General features: G+C 40.3%; 1 protein-coding gene across 8 annotated transcripts in view; it reads left to right on the top strand.

Moving 5' to 3' along the window:
- Positions 1-22697, top strand: part of LOC134527255 (mitochondrial thiamine pyrophosphate carrier-like) — a 192606-nt gene that overhangs the window by 167198 nt on the left and 2711 nt on the right. For all 8 annotated transcript variants that reach the window (XM_063359774.1, XM_063359769.1, XM_063359771.1 and 5 more), the window contains one exon: positions 6119-6285. In XM_063359774.1, the coding sequence (XP_063215844.1) occupies positions 6119-6285 (167 nt within the window). The remainder of the gene's footprint in view (positions 1-6118; positions 6286-22697) is intronic.

A 22697-nucleotide genomic window follows, 5' to 3' on the forward strand; every position in this document is an offset into this window, starting at 1 on the left:
GTCAGAAAGCTATTTACCTGACCCTTCAGACCTCCGTTCCCCCCCACCTTCACCCGTCAATTTGTCACACTTTAAACCAAAAAGGAATGCCTTGACTGCTGTTTCCAGCTCAACTCCCACCCCTTCCTTTTTTTCATTTTCTTTTCAAGCGTTCTTTTCACAGCGCCCCGCCACACTAAAAAAAAAGAAAGGTCCCTCTACCTCTTTAACCTTCCCACACTCCTGAAGGCTGGAAGAGGCATTTTTCATGCAGTTATTTACATCAGTTCTCCCAGGCACATTTGTTTTTGTAATCATGTCTGGTAAAAGGAAACGTAAAATGCTGACAATAGCAGAGAAGTTAGAAGTTGTGGACAGGTTAAAAAAAGGAGAAACTGCCGCGAAATTAGCACAGGAATATGAAATTGGAATCCAAACCGTGCGAGACATTAATAAAGCAGCCAGTAACACAATGGGAGGGGGAGAGCTTCTTGAAACCACCGAGCGAGATAGAGAGAGAGAGAGAGACAGAGAGAGAAAGGGAGCATGTTGTTCGCCACCAGACACCCCTTCCTCCCCCCACACCCCCACCCAACAACAGCCTTCATTCTTTCTCGACAGCCCCGGCGCCAGCATAGCCACGGCCCTCTCTCGCTTCGCAGCCTTTGTTTACTGCGTGAACTTGTTTCCTTCCAACAAAGCCATTTAAATCACACTTTCTTACGAAAGAGCCAACAAGAAAGCACTCGTAATAACCAGATTAGTTTAGGATTACTATTTATGTAGTCAAACTGACGGTTCATTTCAAAACTCTCGTAACTTCGAAGGTCTCATAGTATCCCATACTCGTAGTTATGACTAAAGTGCATCCTAATTTTAATAGGCGGAGTTAACAAGAAACAATATCTTGCCGCGCGAGGTAGAAAAATATAATGCAATAGCTGGAAGGGGGAAAAAAAGGTGTATAATATTGTGCTGTGGTTCAGACACTTATTTTGTAGTGACCCCCGGATAATAGGTCGTTAAAAGGGTGTAGGGAGATGCTGAGTTGAGACTGCCGCTGCTCTCCCTCCCGTAGCAATGAAGGGGACAGGAGAATGATGGCGGCAACACAGTGCCAGTATTGTTTAAGGTCCAATAAGCTGGGACACTGTATACAAAGGCTTTGCTTGTACTCATAGAATTCTACTGAAGAGACACTCTTTTGCCAGTAAATACACCATTTTTAAGTGGTGAAACGGATTATTTGATTATCCGGGTTTTTTTATGGGCATTCAATTATCCGGGCATCGGAAGGTCCCAATTAACACGGATAATTGAGAGTTTACTGTATTTAGATATTTTTTTTATTAATTGGAATATGATCAAAATTAATTATGGTAAGATCCATGTTTATCTGTGATCATTAATTTGTGGTGTGTTAGTATATTGTGTTGTATATTAGGTTTATGTTTATTGTGTTATGTATCGTCAAACATTTTATACTAAAAAGTTTGAAAAGTAGGGGTGCGTCATTTATGCGAAAGAAATTTTTTTTTGTTACGTTAAGTTATTCATAAAAACAAAACCCATTCATGGAAAGTACGTTTATTTAAAAAAAAACTGGAGTATACAAGAGCATGCCAAACAATTTAAATTAATAAGTCATGCAACAAAAACCTTTTTTCAATTTTAAATAGAAAAACAAAATCTGTGACCCGAATGCAAGCCACTTGAATCTGTGATGTGAACTAACGTGTAACTATCGTCATAGTACACACTTACCACGAAAGAGTGCGGGCTATCAAATGTAGTTAACTCGGCACTCGACTGAGAGCACACTTTGCATGCAATCAGCGAGATATCAATTTTGATATTCGACTACGTGTGCACGCTCTATACGGGAAGCAACATTACCAAACATGAATGATGCCAACTAGCGCTGGCTACATTTTTATAAGCGGTACACCGCGGCAACACAGATGAACGGATAAAGGTTATAATGTTTAAAAAGTATTTTAAAAAAATTTACACATCAGACAACTTCGTATTTCCGTTAATTAAATAAGTAGGTAAGTGGAAATGTCTGAATAAATATAAGATTTCTGCTTTAAAATACATCTTTTATAGAGAAAAATTACTTACACAAAGCGCTCGGAATCTGATAATGGGACTAAAAACATCATGCGACATTTACACGAGAGTTTTTTTTTATCCAAATTTTGACGCCCTAAAATATAAGTGCAACAATTTTGTGCGTGTGACAATTATGCGATAAAACAGGGTACTCAAGAAATGTTTTGCACCACTTAGTTCTTGTGCAAGTATGATTGTATGATTTCCATATTTCTGGCTTTATTTTGCTTAGGTTTTTTTAGTTTAGTGTGCACTTTGATACACTGTTCACAGTAAACTGCTGGTCATGCTTCTGCTGAAATCCAGGTGCTTAAAACTTTTTGAGTGGTCTAAGATATGAGGTCTCTTATGTATTGGGCATGTAAGTAGCACAATCTTTTTTACCCACATGCAGTCTCTAATTTTGTGACATTCTTTGAGGAAATTATGTGAGAGTAAAGAAACTGAGCAAAACAAAAGCATGTCCAAGTCTTGACTCTCATGATGGATGAGGAGGGAGGATAGACAGCGTGAGATGTTCTTATGCCCATTTTAACCTGACGGGAAGGTTTAGTGCGTGTAACTTGACAATGCAGTTATAAACTACCTCGCTTTTTAATCTGACTGCATAGTAAGATAGAGGAAATATAATAAAGAAAGTACTATATGTACTATAGACCACCAACATAAGGTGGTTGTTTAAAGTGTCAATGAAAAACAGTTTCAAGCTATTTGATTCATTGTTAAAACACACATCATGTACTTAAATCTAAGACTCCATAGATTGTTAGTCACTCTCCTCTTTTAGACCTTAGTATCTTTAAATAATAATAAAAAAAATAAGAATAAAGTTTAAGAAACCTTTTTTCAAAATTACAAATTACAAATGAAGGTGCCTATTGTAATATAGTTAGTTTCACCAGATGGAGTATCTTATTCCCTGTAGAGTTCAGCCTGTTTTCTGAGTAAAAAAGTCACTAAATGTGCAACTTAATATTAAGAAAATTTTGTAGCTCTTTCTCATCATTCAGGCAACAGCAGCGTAAGTACCACAGATCTTGCAGTCTCCAAGCAACAATCTCTGTGGACTACCTGTCATGCTTGCCATACGATTAGAAGATTCCCGATATTAAAGCTTGCTTAGAATTTTTGTCCTATGTACTGGTAACTACTGTAGTACTCAAAGTATGTATATCAAAATTTAACTCTCATATGTTCAAAGCTGAAGTCTGTTAGCAAGGATAATCAAATGAAAATGTTATCTACTTATCTGATAATCTGTAGTTTTGATAAATTATGTGACTAGAGATGCCAAACATTTAGAATCAGTAATTAATTACAAAGCCTTTACTTGGAAGCAGAAAAGTATGTTTTAATGTTAAATTGCCTCATCAAAAAAACCTTAATAGTTGTAAATAAAGTTTAAATGATTTTGAAGTATTAATTAATTTCCGCATCAGGAAATTTCCTTTATTTTCCTAATTTCCTAATTCCATTAGGTTTTTGGTACTGTTTACATAAAAAATTTGATGTTTTTAAATAAATTAAACTGTAATATTTCAATATTTAATGTTATTCTGGATAAAATATCATCTTAGATGTGCAGATACAAAAACAAATGAGTGCTAACATAATTACAATATCGTGTAGCATTCCAGGCTTAACAGACCAATTTGAGTTATCTTCTAAGCTTGTAGTTGTGTTCTGATAAACAGTAAATAAACAACTCAATGTGCAAGACTAACGGCCTGGCATGGGGGGAAGACAAGTGAAAGCAGCATGCTTTAATAGCAAGATGCCATAGTGGGCATCTGCATACTTGTTAAAAATATGTTGACTGCTGTTTTTCATTAGTTGAGATTTTTAATTAGTAATGTGCGTACTTTATGGTTTGTGCTTCAGCCAACATTCCAATTTTGACAGCTAAATACTTAAAAAAATAACAAAATAATTGTTTGTAAATAGGGTTTGTTCGTAAAGTATGAGACTGGCCTCTTCATGGAGCTACAGTCGCCTGGAGGGCGGTCCCCGGCAGGGGGATTTGTGGTGGGTGGTCTAAACTAAGCATTGGACCTGGTGGCAGTCACATCCGAGCTCTTGATGCAGTGATGATCACGCGTGGGGCACAAGCTGTATTTGAGTTTTTGTCACTGCAGAAAACGTCCAAAATGGTGTGTTCGCTGGAGCACCACTGTGCGATAAAATTTTGCTTTTGCCTGGGTAAAACCGCTTCCAAGATGCTTGCTTTGGTTAAGGAGGCCTACAAAGATGACACCCTGTCAAGGGCCCAGGTTTTCTGGTGATTCAGGAATGGACGGGAGACAGTTGCAGACATGGAGCAATCTGGTCGCGTTTCAACGAGTGGTTTTGATGAAAATGTGGCCAAGGCAAAAAATCTCCTGGACTTAGATTGTAGTTTGAATACAAGATTAATCGCCAAAGACATAAATATGTGCAAAACAACTGTTCACAAAATTATTTCTGAAAATTTGAACATGCGGAAAGTTTGTGCATTATTGGTGCCAAAAGTTTTGAGTCAAAAACAAACAGCGACGAGTTGATGATTCCTGTGAGATGTTGGAGCAGTTAGGAGCAGTGAACAAGACTTTCTAGACAACATAATAGCAGGAGAATCATTGGTGTACCAGTACGATCCCGAAACCAAGAGCCAAAGTTCGAGTGGCACACCTGAAATTCCCCACACCCCAAGAAAGCAAGAATGTCTAAGTCCAAGGTAAAGACAATGTTCGTTGTCTTCTTTGACAAGTTTGGGATGGTCCACAAATAATTTTTACCCTTTGGGACAAACCGTCAACGCCGTTTTCTACAAAGAAGTCCTTGCGCGCCCGCACAGAGTCGTCAAACGGAAACAACCGGAGATGGCAGATTGTTCGAAGCTCCACCACGACAACGCTGCAGCCCACTGCCTTAGTTGTGAGCGCCTACCTGGCTCAGATAGGGGTTGCAACCTTGTCGCAGCCACCGTACAACCCGGATGTGAGCCCGCCAGACTTCTTCCTGTTCCCAAAGCTTAAGAGAATCATGAAAGGTCACTGTTTCAAAGATGGTCCCACCATCCAACAAGCTGTCACAGAGTCTCTGAAAGAGGTTACGGCAGCTGACTTCCAGGGAGCCTTTGTAGCATGGGAATTACTTTGGCAACGTTGTATCGACGTCCAAGGAGACTATTTTGAAGAATTTTAACAATATGTACCGATCAGATCAGTAAATTATTTTTACCAGACCTAGTCTCATTACTTTACGGACAAACCCTATATGATAAGTTAGTCTGATGCTTAATGAACCTGTGTTTGTTTTACTTATAATGCAATATTATTTAGTTGTTGGTTTCTTGAAGTTTGCTGAAGCACTTGATAAAGTGACAGCTGTACCTGTATGAAACATTCATAAAAGACAACCCACAGGATTACAGGAGGCTTTCTCTCCTTTTACAAAACAGAAACAACATTTCAGGAAAACAAAGTGTGGTCCCTTTCTTGTTTACAGGCTGAAAAATGATAAGCTTATGTGGTTAGATATTTATACAGATAATTGACATGCCATTTGTGCATTTCAAGCATTACTAGATTGTTTCTAGTCCATCTGTCAGCAGATTGCACTGTTTCATTCTGTCTTAAAATATATTTCAGTCTCAAAAATACAGAATGCATTTGACACTGTTTAATACAGCATTCTTCAGTTGTACACATTGTAATCAGACACAGATGGAGCCACTTGCATTCTGATCATTTTGGTGGTGTTTGTGGTTGCATGCAATGTGATTGCATAGATTATTTTTCAAACAGTTATATTCATACATTATTTTTGCCATATAGCAGCTTATCGCAACTTGTTTTAAATATCATTGTACTGTATTAATTTTTATTTAGTACAATTCCCATTAAAAATATATTGACCTTTGATAATCCGGCAAAATGACTAATTCAACACTGCTGTGATGCAGAACATGCAGGATTAAAGATTGGTCACTGTCAAGAAAGGAAAGTTGTCGAGGTACAGGTCAGGGGGGTTCCATGTCTTTCAGAGGCATCGGTGCCAGCGACTGCCGCAACTGACATGACGGTGGCGGGGTCGTTGGTGTGTGGCTCTGCGGCCGGCCTGTGTGCCAAGACGATCGTGTATCCTCTGGACCTTAGCAAGAAGAGGTTACAGATGCAAGGCTTCGAGGCAGCCAGGAGACAGTTTGGCAAGGTATGCCATGGTGTGCCTTGTGGCTATCTGCAGTTACCATTACAAATGTGTGGCACTTTAATTTAAAACATTAAACCATTTAAAAATTTTATCATTTTCCCGAAAACACAACTCAATAAATTTCCGTTAACCTCTTCCCATGACACAGCATTAACCAAACAAAACATTACCCAAGTGCAATGAAATTCTCACAATGTAAAGCATTTCTTTAAATAGAATTTAGTATCTGTCTACTCAAAAGAATTTATAGATATATTATCATAGTTATTTTTTCAAAACAGAAAAACATTCACATTAACATATAGTTATTTATCTTAAAAATTTATGTGTACAGTTTTCTTTATCTTTAAAAACCTTGTAATTCATCTTAAAAATTTGATGCTAGAAATTTTACGTATACATTCCTATACTATATAACAAATCTTCAAAAAATACAAAAATTATCAAAAATTACAGTAAGTCCTCTATTTACGTCGTACCGATTTACGTCGTTTCGGATTAACGTCGCTAATGTTTGAGTACTCATGTTTCAATTTAAGTTGTCGCCGATTCACAATAACTTCGTTTACAATGACCGTAAATCTTTATTTTAACCAAAACACCGTATATAATTCTTTGTTTCCTGCGGTAGTTAATTTATACTATGTAGCGTAAGCTACACGTTCACCGCCTTATCTTATCATACATCATGAGGGACGCTTCCTGCTCTCCGCTGCTCTCCGCGCGGTGATGCAATACTACCAGCCCGCCCGCTCTGCCATCCACATATCTCGCACGTAGAAGTGTTATCTACTTCCCGCAACGACACAGCATTTTCTCCTACCCCTTTTCGTCCAACTCCTTGGCACTTCAGTCGCTATGATATCATTGAGTTGGCCGGAGTTTCAAACGTGCCGTTGTTAACTTTATCGTGATTAAATGCGTTTGTAGTAGGCCTACAGTATCAGCTCACTGCAATTTATGATTTTTTCTTCATAAGATGTCTTCCAAACGACTAAATTTATCTTTAAACGTAATTTCAAAAAATAAGAACAGAACACATGTTTCATTAGCCACGAAAATGGAAGTTTTGAGACGTTTCGATTCGGGCGAGAGGGCTGTTGAGATTAGTAAAGTGTTAGGTCTGCCACCTACCACAGTTCGTACAATTCGATCAAACGCGGACAAAATTAAGAGTAGTTTACTGAACATGTCATCTGTCAGTGCTACAAAGACGAGTTATACACATAATAGCGCTATGGAGAAAATGGAGAAGATGCTTGCCGTATGGATTGAAACACAGAACCAGCACAATTGCTCCGTAAATTTAAGGCTTATTCAAAGCAAAGCTCTATCATTGTACAATAAGGAAATGAAAAATGTTGAAGGTACTTCAACCGTTAAAGAGGAAGTGTTTAATGCCAGCCGCGGGTGGTTTCAGCGATTTAAAGCCAGGTACAGTTTCCATAATATAAAACTGACAGGCGAGGCAGCAAGTTCCGACACTGACGCCGCAAAGGAATTCATCCCGAAACTTGAGAAGATCATTGAAGAAGGTGGCTACATGCCAAAAAAAGTTTTCAATGCAGATGAAACGGGACTTTTCTGGAAAAGAATGCCGGCGAGAACCTACATCGCTAAACAAGAGAGGACTGCGCCTGGTTTCAAGGCTGCAAAGGATCGTGTGACAGTATTGTTGGCGGCAAGTGCAGCTGGTGACTGTAAAATGAAACCGCTGCTGATAACCAAGTCAGCCAACCCACGAGCCTTGAAAGGTTACTCAAAGGAGCACCTGCCAGTGATTTTAAGAGCAAATAATAAGGCCTGGATAACTGGCCCCCTGTTCAGGTAATGGCTTAACTTGTATGCCATCCCTGCATGGAAAGAGTACTGTTCCAAGGAGAACCTTGACTTTAAAATTCTCCTTCTGATCGACAACTCACCTAGTCACCCACCCGAGGTAGTAGAAATGCATGAAAATTTGAAAGTGGTTTTTCTTCCTCCAAACACCACAGCTATCTTGCAACCACTAGACCAAGGCGTCATCGCATCGTTCAAGGCCTATTATTTGCGGCGTACATTCCAACAGCTGCTTGAAGGTACAGATGGTGAGGATAAGCCTACAATCAAGGAGTACTGGCGTGGCTACAACATTTTGCATGCTATCAAGAATATTGGAGAAGCATGGACTGAGGTCACTGAAAAGTGCTTTAACTCGACGTGGGGTAAACTGTGGCCTGATTGCCTACATAATTTTAAGGGATTTGAAGATGCCTCCCCTGCTGTAGACGTACGCGCGGACATTGTTGACATCGCTAAAAGAACTGGATTCAACGATCTCGAAACTGACGACATTGACGAAGTCTTGGATGCTAATGTAGAAGAGCTTACAAACGAAGAGCTACACCAGCTGGTAATTAATCCTGCAGCAGACAACACTGATAGTGAAGATGATGACCCGGAAGTGAAAACAGACATCACAGTGAAAGAAATATTCTCCGCCTTAGGCCATGTCAAAATGGCATTGCAAATTTTTTCTGAAAAAGACATAAATGAGGAACGGAGCTCTAAAGTGCGGCGATACGTAATTGAGAGTGTTAGGTGCTACGAGGAGCTCCTCAAGGAGAAAAAGAAGCAGACAACCAAGCAGACAACACTTCATGCTTTCTTCGGCGGAACATCAAAGGCGGCGACAGCTTCCATGTGTGTAGGAAAGGAATCGGAAAATGTTCAAAGTGACTCGGAATAAATTGACAAACTTGTCACGTCATCCTTTTTGGAATTCTATTCACAATGTGTAGTGTATTCAGAGCTTTTTCATTTAAAATGTTATGTAAAATAATATAATTTATATTGTTTGCGACGTAAATTTAAAGTAGTGTTTCTCATGAAAATATTTTACATTGATTTTTATTAGAATTATTCCCGTACGTAAATTGTAAGAATTGCGCCGCGCTATTGTATAACCTCTTTTAGGTGTTTATTACTTATTATGTGATTATTTTAAATCAAGGGCTCTCAATGTTTGTCATACTTATAGTACTTTTATTGTATGTATGCATTTCTTTTGACTTTGTTCTTACCAGCCTCCAAAAGAAAACAGTTGTTTTCTCCCGCGAATGACTCAAAGTAAAATCTGTGTAGCGCTAAACCACTTTGTATCCTTACACTTTGAATGCATTATGCGTTTATATTACGTACAGTATGTACTATATATCTGTTTTTATATTTCAATCAATAAAGGTAATAAAGCAGCTGGTTAAATAACCATTCTATAAAGCTGAGAAGTACTAGTTGGACTTGTTTCCAATGCTGTTGGTTGTCATTTGCTGATAAAATTGCCCGTTGTCACGTCTGCATGCCAGCGCTTCCGGCCGACCTTGGGCCGTGGCCGGCCGGTGGCATGAAGCATGGCTCATTTTGCGTCGTTTTTATTTACGTCGCGGTTTTCAGGAACGTAACCCCGACGTAAACTGAGGACTTACTGTACATAATTCAAAGTAAAAAAAAATTCTGAAAAACATTTAAAAAAAGGGCAAAATGTGACAAATTTAAAAAACATCGAACACGACAAAACTTTATTTAACTCCAACCCTCCATCTAGGCAGTGGGTCAAACAAGTCTACATACACTGTTTTCAGAGGTTGCATCACCCCTGTCCATTTACACTTCCTTTCTTCTGTCTTTGCACATGACAAAAAACCGTTTACACTCTTGGCAACAGTTTGGTACACACCACCCACATTTGGCACATTGCTGTTTAGGTTTAGAAAATTATGTCCTTTAATTACTTCTCTGCAATCCAGAACTCAATTCCGTTATTACAGCCTCAAGAAACTGATCTTTAAGTTTGTCCGAGAATGCTTTCATCTCAGTCTCTACTTCTTTCATCTGTTTACAGAAAATCCTGATCCCATGTGCATTACCTCTTATTGTAACAAATTTTTCCTCCACATTATCAAAAAGTTCCCTGTTCACCTCATCTCGAAACATTTCAAATTTATTCTCAATGTTTACGTGTTCATGTACATCATGCCCAATAAGTTCAACATTTTCTTTTGACACCATTAATTCATCTTCACAAATTTCTACATTAGTTAGTTTCCTTTCAACTTGTGATTCACAGCTCTCAACCCTTTGTTTACAAGTGTGAATTTCTTCGTTTACATCAGTTTGTACCTTATCAAGTTTAGCCTCTGTACTAACTAACTCTTGCCGTACCTGTTTAAGGATTTCATCCTTAATCTGTGAAATTTCCTGCCTAATTTCCCTTTGACCATGTTCAATTTTTTGTGTGAGGTTATGTCGTATCTGTGAAAGTTCCTGTTTTAATTCCTGTTGTCCCTGTTTCATTTCCTGTTGTCCCTGTTTCATTTCCTGTTGTCCCTGTTTCATTTCCTGACTGTTTTGTTTCATTTCCTGCCTGTTTTGTTTCATTTCCTGACTGTTTTGTTCAGTTTTCTGTTGTATTGACAATAGTATTTGCATAATTTGGTCTGGCCCCCCTATAACCTCAACTGGGCTATTTACAGTCGGATGTGTCCCCTGTTGACTACTTTCGGCAGGATGTTTCATGTTTTCAGTTATTTCCTGTTGACATGAAAAACCTGTTCAATTAAACTTATTTCTATATTTGGATTGGACTGTTCGGAATTTTCTACATTTTCAGCAAAACCTATAAACTCTGTTTCATTACTATTGTTATCCATAATGACATAGCATACAAATTACAAAAATTTTAACACAAATATTGGTTGAATGCTCAAAACAAAAGACACAAAATAAACACACTTAATAATAATATAGTTCCAATTTTTCCATTTGCTATTTTCGGCGAATCATCCCGCGTTGTTCCTTGGAGTGACGATCTCGAAGTCCTTCGATGTCCTGGGCTGCCGAAGTCCCACGAATGCTGATTGAAGAAATTCGGTGTTGTCCAGAAACTAGTACCTACTGGAACTGAGCTTCGCCGCAGTTTTCTTCTGCCACTGATGTCGCCCGTTGTTTTTCGTAGTCACTCGTTCACTGCATACAGTCTCCGCAACACAGCAACACTTAGATCAAAAAAAATTTTTTAAGATAAAATTTTTTGAAAATGTTTTTCACTCGTTATTTCTTCCTTTTTTCTCAGGGCGTCTCGAAATCAGTGCCCGCCGCACGTTGGGCCGCCAATTATAATGGTTTGTTATATATAAAAATAAAAATAAAAAATGTAAAGCGCCAATTGTAGTTTTTGTTTTATTTTTAAAAATAGAATGTTGCACAGACGAATACAATCACTTTCAAAACTACATATTTTGTGAGAAGCCACCGAACGCACCCTCCTGGTGCAGCGATCGACAGACGACTGGTGAGATCATGGCACTGTGTCCTTCACGCAGGGAGGAGAAGTCACATGACCTCACCGACCAATCACACACACGCTTCATTCACACTACACATCACAAGCCAATAGGAATATGCGACATACATTGAAAACAGTTTTCTATACACAGAGCCAGGGACTTTACACTCTCGTTCTCTCTCCCACACCGTGAGACAGCAGTTATCACTCAGTTCCTACGACCAGTGGGGAATCCCAGCTTTGGTCTCTGTTGGCAGGGAATCCCAGTGTCCTGTCTCATTCTTACTTACGAATTTGATATCCCTCTTTCTCTCTATTTACATCCGCCACAGACACAGTTCCTTGTTCTATAACTATTATGCAACACGTTAATGAAAATTAAAAACAGCAATCATAATACAAATTACTTATCAAAATTAAATTTATTTAGAAAAACCTGAAAAAGTAGGTCAAAACAGGCAAAAATCCAGTATGACGACTTATTTGTGAATAATTACATAAAAAAATAGTAATGATTTAAAATGTTTGTTAAAATACAAAGTACCCTCTTAAAATACACAGTAAGTGAAAATATCAACCCTAAAATACATAAAAATGGTAAATACATTCTTAGCAAGACTTTTTAAGAAATGTTTACATGCATAAAAATAGTTTAGAAGAAAAATATTTAGCTAGGAGGGCAGGGGTCTTGCAACATTACAATTTGCCAACCCATATAACCAATAATATAATTTTAATATATTTGTGCAAAGCATATATGTTAGTTAAGTTACTTTTAACCTGTTGGCTGAGATCATGTTTTGTAAGTAAAATAAATATAGTCTCGCAGACATTTAGACGAAATGGCATTTGTTTATGAAGTGAAAACTAATGGGTTTGCGTCACCGACATGTAGTGACGTGTTGCGCCAGACTGGCGAATCGCAGCGGCCTGTGTACATGTATACGCATATATACACTAATACATTGTATATACTGTACTCGTCTGTATCATGTGCGTGTTGGACTCTTTTTTGGTTGGGTAAAATCTTGTGGGTTTGCATCACCGACATGCTATAGTAGCAGTAAATGAAGTTAATTTTACCACGTGAATACATGACCTAGGTCTGACATCACTGGTAAGTCATAGCTAGGTAATTGATTTTTACGTAATTTTTACATACCACTGACATCTGTAGTGACTAAAATATGATGTAAGGATAAATGTTATCATGCTGACATCATACTGATACAATACCAAAATAATTTTTTTACGTACATTTGACGTACGTAGAAATGATGTGATATTACACATTTAAAAACAAAGCTTTAATATTTCACTTCTTTTGACACTCCCCCATGACTTTTTTTTTTTTTTTTTAATTAAAAGATCCCCTAGTCTCCCAAAGTTATTTTAAGGGGACATTTACATTACATCAGTGAAAAGCTGTATTTCTCATGTTTTCACAATTTATTTCCTTAATAATCCTTATGTACATTTTCACTTCTATTTTCACTTCTATTGAATCATTTGTACCAAAACATCTGCATGTGTGGACAGTACAGTGGCACCTGCTGAGGCTTCTGTGAGCTGAAGAGCACGGGATCTCTGGTGAATATCAGTGATATGCAGTAATTAATAAGAAGTGTACAACTGTCTCTCCTTAATGATTCAGCCCAGTTTACTGGAGATTTATTATGTTTCTATAATCAGAAATGATATTTTTATGTTTTCTGGTATGATGTAAATAACAGCTGTTTATTCTTTTTAGAGGTATATGTGCATTTGCTATGTGTTTTATGATCATAATTTATATTGTTTCATGCTTTTTTGGTTATTTTGGATTATTTTTTTGCTTTATGGTGAATAAGCCAATTAGGTATTTTTATTTTTTTGTTTATTTATGTAGACACTTATTATGAGCTTACATGTATTTTTTAGTATTGTTAGTTGTATTTCTTTGATTTTTAAATGCATGGATAAAGGGATTGTTGTAGAAGGTTGGGCTGATACAATGGTTTTAACAGTATGACTGTTTGACAGATACATACTTTGCTTGTGTGTGGGAAAGACTAGTGATTTGATTCAAATGCTGTTGCCATGTGTATGATTGACTGATATTTTTTTATGAATTATTTTTGATTGGTTGGAAATTACATCACTTGGGCATCCTTAATCTTTCTCAGAAGATTAGGGTGGTAATGGAATTAGTCAGTGTCTCTATGAGATACCTATGGTTCGCATGTCGGGCTGCCTAGCCACTCACAAGTGTTAATCAGCGCCTATCAGTATTGTCAGGACTTTAGCTGTTGTTATCGCAACCTTCATAAAATTCCATCAAAAAACCAAATTTATTAACTGTGAGGACAGCTGTCGTGTCCATCCTGGTCCCTAGGCCCGCTGTTGCCCATAGCCATCTGTTCCTGGCATGAGTGTAACAAAGTGCTCTGAGTGGTGCTTCGAGCGTGGAACGCTTAAGAGCGTGGCGGCTGGTGTGACAAACGACTGTGTCATCGGACCCGGACCACGTACTGTCTCCCACACATCTCATGCGTCCCCCTCCCGTGCTTCCCGCTCGCCGTGCGCCGGCACGGGGGAGTCAGTCGTAGCTCGTCTCTCATCCGCGACGGACGCCTCTGAGCGCTGCTCCGTGCTTCGCCGCTACAGATCCTGAGTGGTTCGCCATTTAGCAGTCAGTGCCTTAACGACATAGACCGAACTACGGATAAACATTAATTCTAAATGGCGTCTTGAGCGGCCGACTGCTTGAGGAGTCGCTGTTGTCTTGGCCCCCTGTTGTAAGCCACAAGGTAAGAACCGGTTTACTCCCTGACTTTTAGGCTGGTTGGCGCCCTCGTCACGACTGGGTCAGAGAGCCAGGTGTCGTCATTTGGCGCCCAACTTGTGTCGCTTCGAAAACGCGAAATTTATAGTCGTGAAATCTGCCATTTTAGCTGCAACAGTGGCTCGCGTAGGGACAGGTGCGGAGCGGAGACGGGAAGTCGGCAAGTGCATCTGATTACGCAGTTTCGCACAAAGATTAAGTTTCCTCCTGGCTCGCCGAGTAAACTCACCGGAGATAAGCTTCACACTGCCGACACGCAGACACGCTGACAGTATCAGGTGACATCTTCTTCCGGCCACGGGAGCATTTTCGGTATCATCGTGATAACACGGGCACGACAACCATGAGGCAGTGTGCGTAAAGGGTATGAGACACCAGACTTTGTGTGAGGCGAGTCGGAACCCCTGTTTACCCGCACCCCGCCATCGACTTTTTTCCAGACCTGTCGACCGGGTCGGACAGCCACGACACGACCATGGAAGAAACAGGACAGTAACTGGGCAGTTAAAAACCTGATTGACTTATTTCAGGGTACAGAAGGAACAGGGGCGGTCAATAAAAATACTGGACACACAATGCGCAGAGGACCTGAAAATGACAACCGGAAGGGAAAGTGTCAGCACAAGTGACAGCAGCAAGGTGACGTGCGGGGCGCCGTACTGTCAGGGACAACAGGGGGAGATGGCACGCTATCACAGCTGTGCTGCGGTGAAATACCGCAAGTGCACAACAACCATAGAATTAACAAATTTTCGCGACTGACTTTTTCTGTGCCTAAACTGCAAGGCAAAAATAAAGGGCGAACAGATGGGGCAAAAGACCCTGACAGTCCGGTATGCGAGTGCGTCTGTCGCGCTACCGGAGTTCAGTGTACAGGAACACGAAGATCCGCAGGTGTTTCTAGGGACAAGCCAGGACAGACTTTCCCGCTATTACGTGCCCCCCCCCCCTCCCCCGGCGAATGGGTACCACGGGCGAGCGCTCAACAGCGGGGTCGTGCCGTAGTATGGCGGACTATGGCAGGGGACTATAGAGTGACTTGGGACAAGTTTGCGGCGCAGTTAGAGCTGCAAAGTGCCAAAGGACGTTATTTGCCAACCACAGGGCGAAGGGGAAGGAGTGGAGCAGTTCATTAATGACAAATTGCGGCTGCACCGATGTCTAGCGCCAGGTGACGACTTGAGCAGAGTGCTTCTCATCATCGTAGAGCTCCCGGTCTCCTAACTTCGCCCTTCTTGAGGTCGCAGCGGGAAGAAGCCTCGAAGACTTCCTGTTGGTAGCGCGGGAAGTGGAGCAGGACTTGCAACACGCACGACAGATGTTAAACCCCGGACTTCTTCTGCCCCGCCAGAAGACGCCATGGTGGTAGTGCCATACTCATAGCCGCCGCCACCGCGTGGGATGCCCGTTATTGCGAACGGACCACATCAACACGTCGCCGCACCACAATACCCGTCGCGGCGGAGTTGGCGGCAACCACGCAGGGAGGAGCAGCGTGGACAAGGTGTCTGCGACGAGCGACCTCCCCCCCTCCCGCTGCTGATACTGCACCTCCGGGACCTATCACTGGCACCGGTAGTGCCCAGTCAAGGCCGCCCAAGAAAAGAGAAATGGAACTGAAACAACATCGGCGGGAAACGCCTAAGCGGGGCGGGCAAGCAGCTGGGCTCCGACCCCCAATTCTCCGACCAGACGGTTTTCTCCGTGTGCTCCTGATTATTCTTGTCAATATTTTGATGGTTTTTCCCGTGTTCTTGCAATCATTCCTGTGGTTTCTTCAAGTGTTTCTGACTATTCTGAGAAACCGCTCTCTGCATGGATTTTTTTTTGGTCTAATGAGACATGTCATTTTATTTGGAGTTACATTTAATTCGATAATTTCTGCTACTAAATCAAAACTTGCAATATTTTTATCAGGTGGAATTAACAAATATCGTTACTCAGTCAAATTAATATTACGCCCTGAGACATCTGTGGAGCACCAACATGCAAGACGAACTTCCTTTTCCTTGGAGTCTAGCGAAGCCATCCTTCTTTTGCGATCGTTAGTGAGCATCCCGCATCCCGCATAAAAGAACTAAATATTATTTACCTGCAAGCAACATGTGGCGACATCTGATGTTGAAAAGCAGAACTACATGCATAAAGTACTTTTGCATGAGATATATTAATTCTCGCTGATGAAATATGAAAACATTTCTATTTAAGTATTGGATCTAATTTAAAACACTAAATTGGTATCTGGCATTAGTCTCAGTAACTAATATGAATTCCGATTTGGGATCTGACGCTGTATCGAAAGAACATATGTGTAAGTTTTGCAGTAAAGAGTTTATCTTGAGAAAGAATAAAAGACAACATGAGAAGAATGACTGTGTTAAAAATCCACTGCGCAATATGATAAGTTGTGTTCGATGTAGCAAGTCGTTTACGCGGAGAGAGAGCCTAAAAAGACATGGCAGAACTTGTAGCACCAAGCCTGCGTACAAGCTAGAGGACAACGATGAATCTACTAGCCTAAGGAAGAGTGATCTGCATTACGACAATAATTTTCTTGGCTCTTCCGATCTCGACAAAGAACTTAAATTGAAGGAGGTTGATGATTTACGGAAGAATGAAGACAATGGAAGAATCCTTAACGTGAAAAGTGAGAATATATTCCAGCCGAATTCAAGTAGATCTTTCCTACTTTGTAAAAATGATGGACTCCTAAAAAGGAAGCATGAAGACGATGAAGACACTTCAACATTATCAACATCGAATTATTACGGTAAATTGGGTGAAGACGATTCCTTCTACGGTGATTGTTACAGTGACTCTGAGGCTGATGACAAAGACATAGACTATGATGAAGCACCTAAAGCTGGCAAGATCGAAGAATGTGGCGGTGTCCTGAGACCGAAACGGTGGAGACGACGTGATATATTAAATAAATCTGATCAAGCTTGTGATGATCACCGTCTCAAACATGAAAGTTACCCTGAGGTTGGTGGTAAAATGGAAGATACCAGAGATCATAATATTTATTATAAAGGTGCAGGGAAGATGGTGGTAGAAGAGAATGATTACACATCATGGAAAGATCCAAACATATTGGTTGACCGGCTAAGACTTCTACATGGTTCGCTTTGTGCAGGAAAATATTCGTGCATCAAAGAAATATCATTCATACTCAAGGAACTGAGGAATGCTGGCTACATACAATAGTGGCTTGTTTTACTTGCATTTGTATAATGTAAAGCAATAAAATAAATAATTTAAATTATAAGAATTTAATGTTTTTATTTCTTGTATTCTGATTTCTAACTAAGACTTAGATCTCGTAACTTGTGCTTCCTTTTTGCCTTTATTTTTTTTTTTTGTTGATGGACCTTCCAAATGTGCTGCCTTTTCGATGATGGTGCTTCCAAATGTGCTGCCTTTTCGTTGTCGGTGCTTCCAAATGTGCTGCCTTTTCGTTGTCGGTGCTTCCAAATGTGCTGCCTTTTCGTAGTCGGTGCTTCCAAATGTGCTGTCTTTTCGTTGTCGGTGCTGCCAAATGTGCTGCCTTTTCGTAGTCGGTGCTTCCAAATGTGCTGCCTTTTCGTAGTCGGTGCTGCCAAATGTGCTGTCTTTTCGTTGTCGGTGCTTCCAAATGTGCTGCCTTTTCGTTGTCGGTGCTTCCAAATGTGCTGCCTTTTCGTAGTCGGTGCTTCCAAATGTGCTGCCTTTTCGTAGTCGGTGCTTCCAAATGTGCTGCCTTTGCGTTGTCGGTGGTGTCAAATATGCTGCCTTTTCGTAGTCGGTGCTTCCAAATGTGCTGCCTTTGCGTTGTCGGTGCTGTCAAATATGCTGCCTTTTCGTAGTCGGTGCTTCCAAATGTGCTGCCATTTCGTTGTCGGTGCTGTCAAATGTGCTGCCTTTTCGTAGTCGGTGCTTCCAAATGTGCTGCCTTTTTGTTGTCGATGCTGCCAAATGTGCTGTCTTTTCGTTGTCGGTGCTTCCAAATGTGCTGCCTTTTCGTAGTCGGTGCTTCCTATTGTTTTTCCTTTTTTGAAGGTGCTTCCAAGTGTGCTTTCTTTTTTTTTTGATGGTGCTTCTATTTTTTTAATGTTGTTTTGACTCTAGTATTTTAGTAAATTGTTCTTGATTTGACTAGCGTATTATTCAAACCGGTTAATGTATATAAACGAGTCCTAGACAGCAGGACGCTCAGTTTGTTACTGCCGTCGACGGTGTACGGATCACCTTGTTTGTTTCTTCTGGTGCATAAGACGTGTAATTGGCTGTTCTTGAGACTTCGGTGGCATCTTTACCGACTTTAACGTCGTACTCGATGGAGGATGTACCATCGACTACGGGAACCATGACGTCGGCGCCGACGATGTTGGAGCAGATCCCGTTGGCAACGCCTCTGACAACACTGGAGGAGACTTCGATATGTGCTGTTCCGCCATCAGCTGAAGTTTCATCAGCATTGAATACTTCAATTAATGAAGAGCGTACTTCGCATCAGTGCAAATACTGTGGTGCATCATTTACTATCACCTCAAATGCTCGCAGACATGAAAGAAGCGGTTGTTCTAATAATGTTCAAAGAATACAATTTCAGCGCAATAAGTGCAATAAACTAATTTCACGTCTCGATAGCTTACATCGTCATTATAAAAAATGCTCCGAGACGTATAATGAACATGGTTATTAATTTGACTCGTGTTGTACCGGCTAATGAGAGTGCTATGAACTTCAGTCCGTCTTTGGCTGTGGTGATGAACGGATCGGATAGACATTTAAAGTCATGTAAAAGGCTTAGTCCGTACAATAAGAAGACTGTTTGAATCGTGGAATCCAAAAGGCTTTGGTAATTTGTCAGTGTTTTTTTTTTGTACTTGTAGTAGTGTATTGAATTTATGTAATAAATTTTTTTTAAAAGAACTTGTGGTGTTTTTATTATCTCAAACCTAACACTTTTTTAGTATTTTTTTAAATTAAAGTTGTTTTGTATCGGCCAGGGATCGAACCAAGGACCTTAGACGATCCAATCAATATATGGATTACAAATTTATTGAATGAATTTTGGATTTTTTCCCGCTTTTCTAGCTACATTATTACATGATTTCAAGATGGCGGCCGAATTTCAAGATGGCGGGGGGCACCTCCATAATAAATGATTACTGCACTGTAGCGGGTTAGAATTAAATTATCCAGATGGAAATGTACTCTATAATACAATTACACACACACACAATATGGCGTACTCCAGCAGGTGGTAGCTCCTGGTAGCATGTACTGAACATAAAATGTCGGATCCATGATGGTCGACAAGGACAAAGTCAAATTTCAAGGACAAAGTCAAATTTCAAGTTCAAGGTCAAATTTCAAGGTCAAGGTCAAATTGCAAGGGCAAGGTCAAATTGCAAGGTCAAGGTCAAAGGTGTGGTGACCAGATAATTATACTAACATGGTATCAGCACACTCTAGCGGACGATACAATGATGATGGCTTCCAACATCGAAGACAAGATGGCGGTCATGATGTCATACTAGATGACCTTGTTATTGGTGGTGGTAGGTTAGTCTGCTTGCAGCCACCGCGGGGGAAGGAGCCTGTCGCCATTTTTAATTTTTTTTGACCTCGTCGGGTTCGAACCGAGGACTCCGAACTCCGTGTCTAAAAAGTATATTTTTTAAAAAAAATATATTAAAATTTTATTAATTGAATTTTTTTATAATTTTAAAAAAAATTTCATTAAAATCGGATAATAAAAAAGTTAAAGATGGCGGGCGTAACGGAAATTGCAACGGTGACGTCATCATCCAATATGACGGAAAACACATCGCCGGAATGTTCGAGAAAACAAAATTACGTCATCCAAGATGGCGGATCCAAAATGGCCGCCGGGGTCAAGGTCAAGTCCTGATAGAGGCTTAACTGAGGCTTGAGTTAAGGATGCTTAAGCCTCTTCTAGGACATTTCTAGCCGCTGGGATTTTTACGGAATAAAACGGGAATTTTCCCCTCGAAACGGGAATTTTTCCCTCGAAAACGGGAAATTTTTTCTTAAAACGGGAAATTTTGAGTCAATTTTGAGGAATTTTGAGTCATAAATGGCCGCCGTGACGTCACAAATCCAAGATGGCGGACCGACAATCACAATCCACGCGCCGGCGCTGGACGCAGGACCGGCTATCATATACTACTGGTAATCTTTTGTGATTTTCTGAAAAAGCATTCCTTTTGGAGTCCAAACGACAAAAAGGCATAATTAGATACCTGTAACATGGAGTTGTCCCTGAATTTGGTACATGTACATATGACCGATCTTGAGATGCATTTTTCCATCCTTCAATTCACAAAAAAGAATTTTTTTTTCTTCAGAATTACCGTTTCAGGAAGCATAGTCTTGGCAGTTGCATTTGATTTAAATGATGCCATCACTACCAATGAGCCCATCAGGCGATGCTGCTAGAAATTGTATATTTTCGTCAATGAAAAGTCCTGAAGGAATTATTACTAAGCCCACCTCCTGTTCCAGCTGAGTGACTGCATGAGGTTCGTTCTCAATTCCATATTTAGTTGGTTTGTTTCCAGAGAAGGTTGAATATAAAATAGATTGAACTGTTTTAGAGCGCGGTGTTGTTTCTCTCATTTGACATATTTTTCCGAAATTTGAAGCCGTCAGACGCTTTGCTCTTTCAAATTTCCACAAGATACAGTGCCTTTGTCCAGTGGTTGATGACTGGATATCCTGAATTTTTTTTTGCTGTCACACTGCAGTCCTCTCAAAAATTCTTCTTTTTTCTTTTCGTATTCTTCAGGATTCATGTCTGGTATCTGAGAAACATTGCCATAATGTGAGTCTTCTGAAAAGTTAATTTTCTTGTTAGTATTCTTTGTGGGGTTTTCCAAGCGCCTCTTTTCTTCTTTTTTCAGTAGAATTTTTTTTTGCTTTTAAATGTTTTTTTTTAATATTCACCAGGACTGTGATTTGTGAATTTTTTGTGAATTTCGGCTTGTTCGTTACCATCTGCATTGCACGAAATAACTGAAAGTTCACTTATGGTAAGGTATCCACCAGGGAGAGAAAAGTTGACTCTTTTACCACTAACAAACTTTGCAACTGTATTATTAAAAGACTCAGCTCTATTTGTTGTCATGTTTTTCAAGAGCCTTTCTGCATGATGAACTACCACATCATTTTCTGACATTATTTCATCCCACATGCCCATACTTTTCATACTTGGAACTATATTCTCTTCTGTGCTTCTAGAACCATCACAATAGTATTCTCGTTCACTGCACTTTGAATGGTCCCCGAATACATGAAATGGTCCATTGTGAATATCACTCCGTAATTCCTTTACACGTTCTTGTTCAGTTATTCCTCCGACAGGGGGAAGAGGAGGAGAAGGGCCACTATCGCCCTGAGCAGTCAAGGCCTCGCCCCCCCCCCCCCTCCCGATTACACGTCACGCCACCGCGGCGGGAGAGATAGCAGCCGGCTGCCGGTACAGCTACAGAGGGCGCCACGAGGTGGCTAGCAGTTTCGCCCGTGCATACGTTTACCTCTAGTATTGCCATTAAGAATTTTCCACGGTGACATGCCTGTTTAAATGCAGGAATCAATGCAAGAAGGTACAGGGCGCGTCTGACTGGTGAGTTCCTTAAATTCTGACTGTTTTTACTGCACAAAAAAATAGGTTGAAAAGAGCCATTTTCGTGATATTGGCGGGGTCGCAAAAGTGTTAAGGTGGGTATGTGACAACTTAAATCCACCAGACCGACGTCGAATGTTCTTTTTACTCCTTTCCTGCCCAAACAAAAATTGAAAATCTCAAGTTCTTTCCAAAGGAGAGATATAGAGGTAAATGTCTACAGTGGCTTCCTTCCATCGTCCAGACGGCGCCCTTAAATTGTTGAACAGCGAAATTGTTGTAGAGGCACACACACAACTAACACACTGCCAAGAATTTGAAGGGTAAATGGGCCATGCATATTATAAGGAACCATTTAAATTTTGCCTCTGAGAAAGTGATTTTGGGGAACAATGGAAACCAAAGACAGGATGGCAGAACTAGTGCTCGAGCTGAGGACACGTGGGAATGCAAGCACCACTTCTGGTGAGGTGTAGTCTCCCACCACAGTGTGTGAGTTGGATTCCCAGCATAATCACACTTGGTCCTGTGTGTGCAATACATGGCGAACATCCTGCTCGATCGCTGCTTCGCTGCGTGGCCTTATTGTGTGTCACTCTCAATTAAGGTCGGTAATGTATGTCATGGCCTGA

This window comes from Bacillus rossius, chromosome 1 (genome assembly GCF_032445375.1).
Source record: "Bacillus rossius redtenbacheri isolate Brsri chromosome 1, Brsri_v3, whole genome shotgun sequence".
Taxonomy (NCBI): Eukaryota; Metazoa; Arthropoda; class Insecta; order Phasmatodea; family Bacillidae; genus Bacillus; species Bacillus rossius.